This window comes from Miniopterus natalensis, chromosome 4 (assembly GCF_054644295.1).
Source record: "Miniopterus natalensis isolate mMinNat1 chromosome 4, mMinNat1.hap1, whole genome shotgun sequence".
Lineage (NCBI taxonomy): Eukaryota > Metazoa > Chordata > Mammalia > Chiroptera > Miniopteridae > Miniopterus > Miniopterus natalensis.
Genome location: NC_142084.1, coordinates 56331203 through 56334334, shown reverse-complemented (window position 1 = coordinate 56334334; position 3132 = coordinate 56331203). Strand labels below are relative to the sequence as shown.

Here is a 3132-nt window from a genome sequence, read left to right as displayed (position 1 = left end):
CCATTTTTCAAACCCTTTTCCTGCCGCCAATCACGATCGAGCAGCACATTCCTCTCCTGACCGGTTCTAACGGGTCTGGGAGTTAACGACCTGGGCGACCTACCGAACCTGCTAGGCTGGGGGTGGAGGGACGGACCCGGCGAGATACCGACCAATAAGAAACAGCCAATGGGAGGGGGCGTGGCTTCTCAGAGTTTGAATAATCACCAGGCCCAATCATAGAGGCGGGGTGTGGCCTGTCGTCCGGCTCGTCAAGTTGCCGTGGCGCGGAGAACTCTGCAAAACAAGAGGCTGAGGATTGGGTTTGCGATAAGCCAGTTCTAGCCGGAGCCCAGCGAGGGAACCGTCTCGGTCAGACCCGGCCGCCCGGCGGGACTCTGAGGAAAACCTACCACCAGGCAAGAATCCCCTCCGACCCCCTGGGGTTCGTGGGCCTGCTGTTCTCCTTCCCTCGTATCCTTCTAGCCGGACTGGACGCTGTGGCTCTCGGGGTTCGCCCCGGGGAGCGGAATCTAGGGTGTGGGCGGGTGAGGGCCAGGGGCTGTGGAGGGCGGGCGGGCCGGCTGGAGCAGCTCGTCGGGGCTCGGTTCCGGTAGTTTTTTAAATGTCAGTCGCGAGGCGACAACTCAGAGTGGGGCTCGCGACGTGGAAGCCGGAGGACATTTCCGTCAGGAAAGGGGTTTCGAGGGCGCCCGCGGCGTTCGCTTCCTCCGCCCGGGCCGGTGAGCGGGCGGCGGCGTCTCGGGCCTCCGGGAGGGACGTGGCCGGTAGCGCGTGAGGAAACTCAGCTGGAACCGCTTGGGTCGGGCCCGGAAGAAGGGTGTGCGCGGAGGCGGCGTCGCCGCGGCCTCGGGGCGGGTGGGCCGGCGGAGGAGCGGGGCTCCGGCGGCCGCCCTCGCGAGGGGGGGCGCGGGCGGGCACGGATTTGGGCGGGAAGCCGAGCCCCGCCGGTGCCCACCTACTGGATTTCGCCCGGCTAGGTCGACACTGTCTGTCACCATGGGTAAAGGAGACCCCAACAAGCCAAGGGGCAAGATGTCCTCGTATGCCTTCTTCGTGCAAACCTGTCGGGAAGAGCACAAGAAGAAACACCCAGACTCTTCCGTCAATTTTTCCGAATTCTCCAAGAAATGTTCGGAGAGATGGAAGGTGAGTCAGGAATGCAGACAGGAGCTAAGGGTTTTCAGGTGTGTTAATGGGGGGTAGGACGTTAAGCAGGCAGTTGACTTGTAATTTTCAGCTCTCCTATCCTGATGACTCGCTGGAATATTTTAGAGTTTTAGGCAGACTGCTTTAGGTTTTTGCTTGACTACTAAACCAAAATGCTGTTAACTAGGGAAAATATGGCCCTTAAGATGATCTTTTGGATGTGTATTGCTTACAGTTCTGCTGTCTTTACTGCTCTCTTCATGCTCACAGACTATGTCCGCAAAGGAAAAGTCAAAGTTCGAAGATATGGCAAAGAGTGACAAAGCTCGCTATGACCGGGAGATGAAAAATTATGTTCCTCCCAAAGGCGATAAGAAAGGGAAGAAAAAGGATCCCAATGCTCCTAAAAGGCCTCCGTAAGTTTTTGTTGTTTGTTTGTTTGTTTTTAAATCACTCGAATTGCCCCTCGATTTTTCATTCAGCTTATTAACTGTTACTTCCTTTCAGATCTGCCTTCTTCCTGTTTTGCTCTGAACATCGCCCAAAGATCAAAAGTGAACACCCTGGTTTATCCATTGGGGATACTGCAAAAAAATTGGGCGAAATGTGGTCTGAACAATCAGCCAAAGATAAGCAACCCTATGAACAAAAAGCAGCTAAGCTAAAGGAGAAATATGAAAAGGTACACTTTGTAGATAATCTTGTATTAATGACTGTCAGCTGTGTTTTGCACAGGCCTAATGAAAATTGTACACTTAGGCAACACAAATTAATTGAGAAATCTCTTTTCTTTTGACTGAAACCAGTGTTTGTAGCACTGATAGGTTCCTGCATATAGACTTTCATTTGTGGTAATATAGGCCTCTTAGTTTGAAAAAGTAGAGGGCCAAATGTATTTTATGTAAGTGTATCTAAAATGTGAAGTTGAAGGGTGGTGGGGCTAAGTGAGGTAAATGGGTGTTGGTAGTGAAAATACTGACACTGACCTAATGCCACCCAATCATTTTACATCATTAGCTTTCTAAAGCCTAGAGGGGACAAATGCTCTCAAAACTGAAGTTAGATTCTGAATAATTTTTTAGCCAGTCACCAGGGTTATTGGTCAATAATCTTAGATTGTTTACAACGTAGTGGTTTTCAGTTGAGAAATGACACCGGATGCTGATTTTATGTTCTTGACAATATTTCAGGATATTGCTGCATACCGTGCCAAGGGCAAAAGTGAAGTAGGAAAGAAGGGCCCTGGCAGGCCAACAGGCTCAAAGAAGAAGAATGAACCAGAAGATGAGGAGGAGGAGGAAGATGATGATGATGATGATGATGATGAAGAGGAGGACGATGAAGAATAAATGGCTATCCTGTAATGATGTGTATGGAATATGTGTGTGTGCTCTCAGGCAATTGTTTTGCTAAGAATGTGAATTCAAGTGCAGCTCAATATTAGCTTCAGTATAAAAACTGTACAGATTTTTGTATAGCTGATAAGATTCTTTGTAGAGAAAATACTTTTATAAAAATGCAGGTTGTAGCTTTTTGAGGGGCTACTACATACAGTTAGATTTTAAGGCTTCTGATGTTAAATGTTTCTAAATATTTAAAGGTTTCTTTAATTTCTTGACTTGTGTATGGTAGCACAGCAAACTCATAGGAATTAGTATCAATAGTAAATTTTGGTTTTTCTAGACTGTTGCATTTTGTTTTTTAAAAAAAATTTTGTAATAAAATTATGTATATTACTTCTGTTGTCTTTGTCTTAATATGCTAAATTAGCTTTCACTTTAAAAAATAGGGTCTGGAACCATGTCAGCTTTTTTGTGTTTCTGCCTCAGCTCTTACACACACCTGAGTTAATAAAATGTTTGGTTAAAAGAGTCAGATATGCTCAAATTCATATTTATAAAGTGTTCCTTAAAAATCAGATCCGAATTTTTAAAGAGCTTTAAAAATTTGTGCAGTTTTACAAAAATGTATGTTTGGTTCTTG

The 3132-nt window shown here is 46.7% G+C and overlaps 1 protein-coding gene across 1 annotated transcript; it reads left to right on the top strand.

Annotated features, from left to right (window-relative positions):
- Nucleotides 1-318: 318 nt before the first annotated feature.
- Nucleotides 319-2885, top strand: HMGB2 (high mobility group box 2). The gene is made up of 5 exons (XM_016200264.2): nt 319-398; nt 981-1149; nt 1420-1565; nt 1657-1831; nt 2340-2885. Exons 2-5 carry the CDS (start codon nt 1000-1002, stop codon nt 2496-2498), a joined length of 630 nt encoding a protein of 209 aa, XP_016055750.1. The 5' UTR covers nt 319-398; nt 981-999; the 3' UTR covers nt 2499-2885.
- The last annotated feature ends 247 nt before the right edge of the window (nt 2886-3132 follow it).

What these genes read in the sequence shown, in the direction of transcription:
- HMGB2 (XM_016200264.2), top strand. Translation starts at nt 1,000, where the DNA reads ATGGGTAAAGGAGACCCCAACAAGCCAAGGGGCAAGATGTCCTCGTAT. An exon ending in AATGTTCGGAGAGATGGAAG is followed by an intron (nt 1,150 to 1,419) that starts GTGAGTCAGGAA and finishes TCATGCTCACAG; the next exon opens with ACTATGTCCGCAAAGGAAAA. An exon ending in AATGCTCCTAAAAGGCCTCC is followed by an intron (nt 1,566 to 1,656) that starts GTAAGTTTTTGT and finishes ACTTCCTTTCAG; the next exon opens with ATCTGCCTTCTTCCTGTTTT.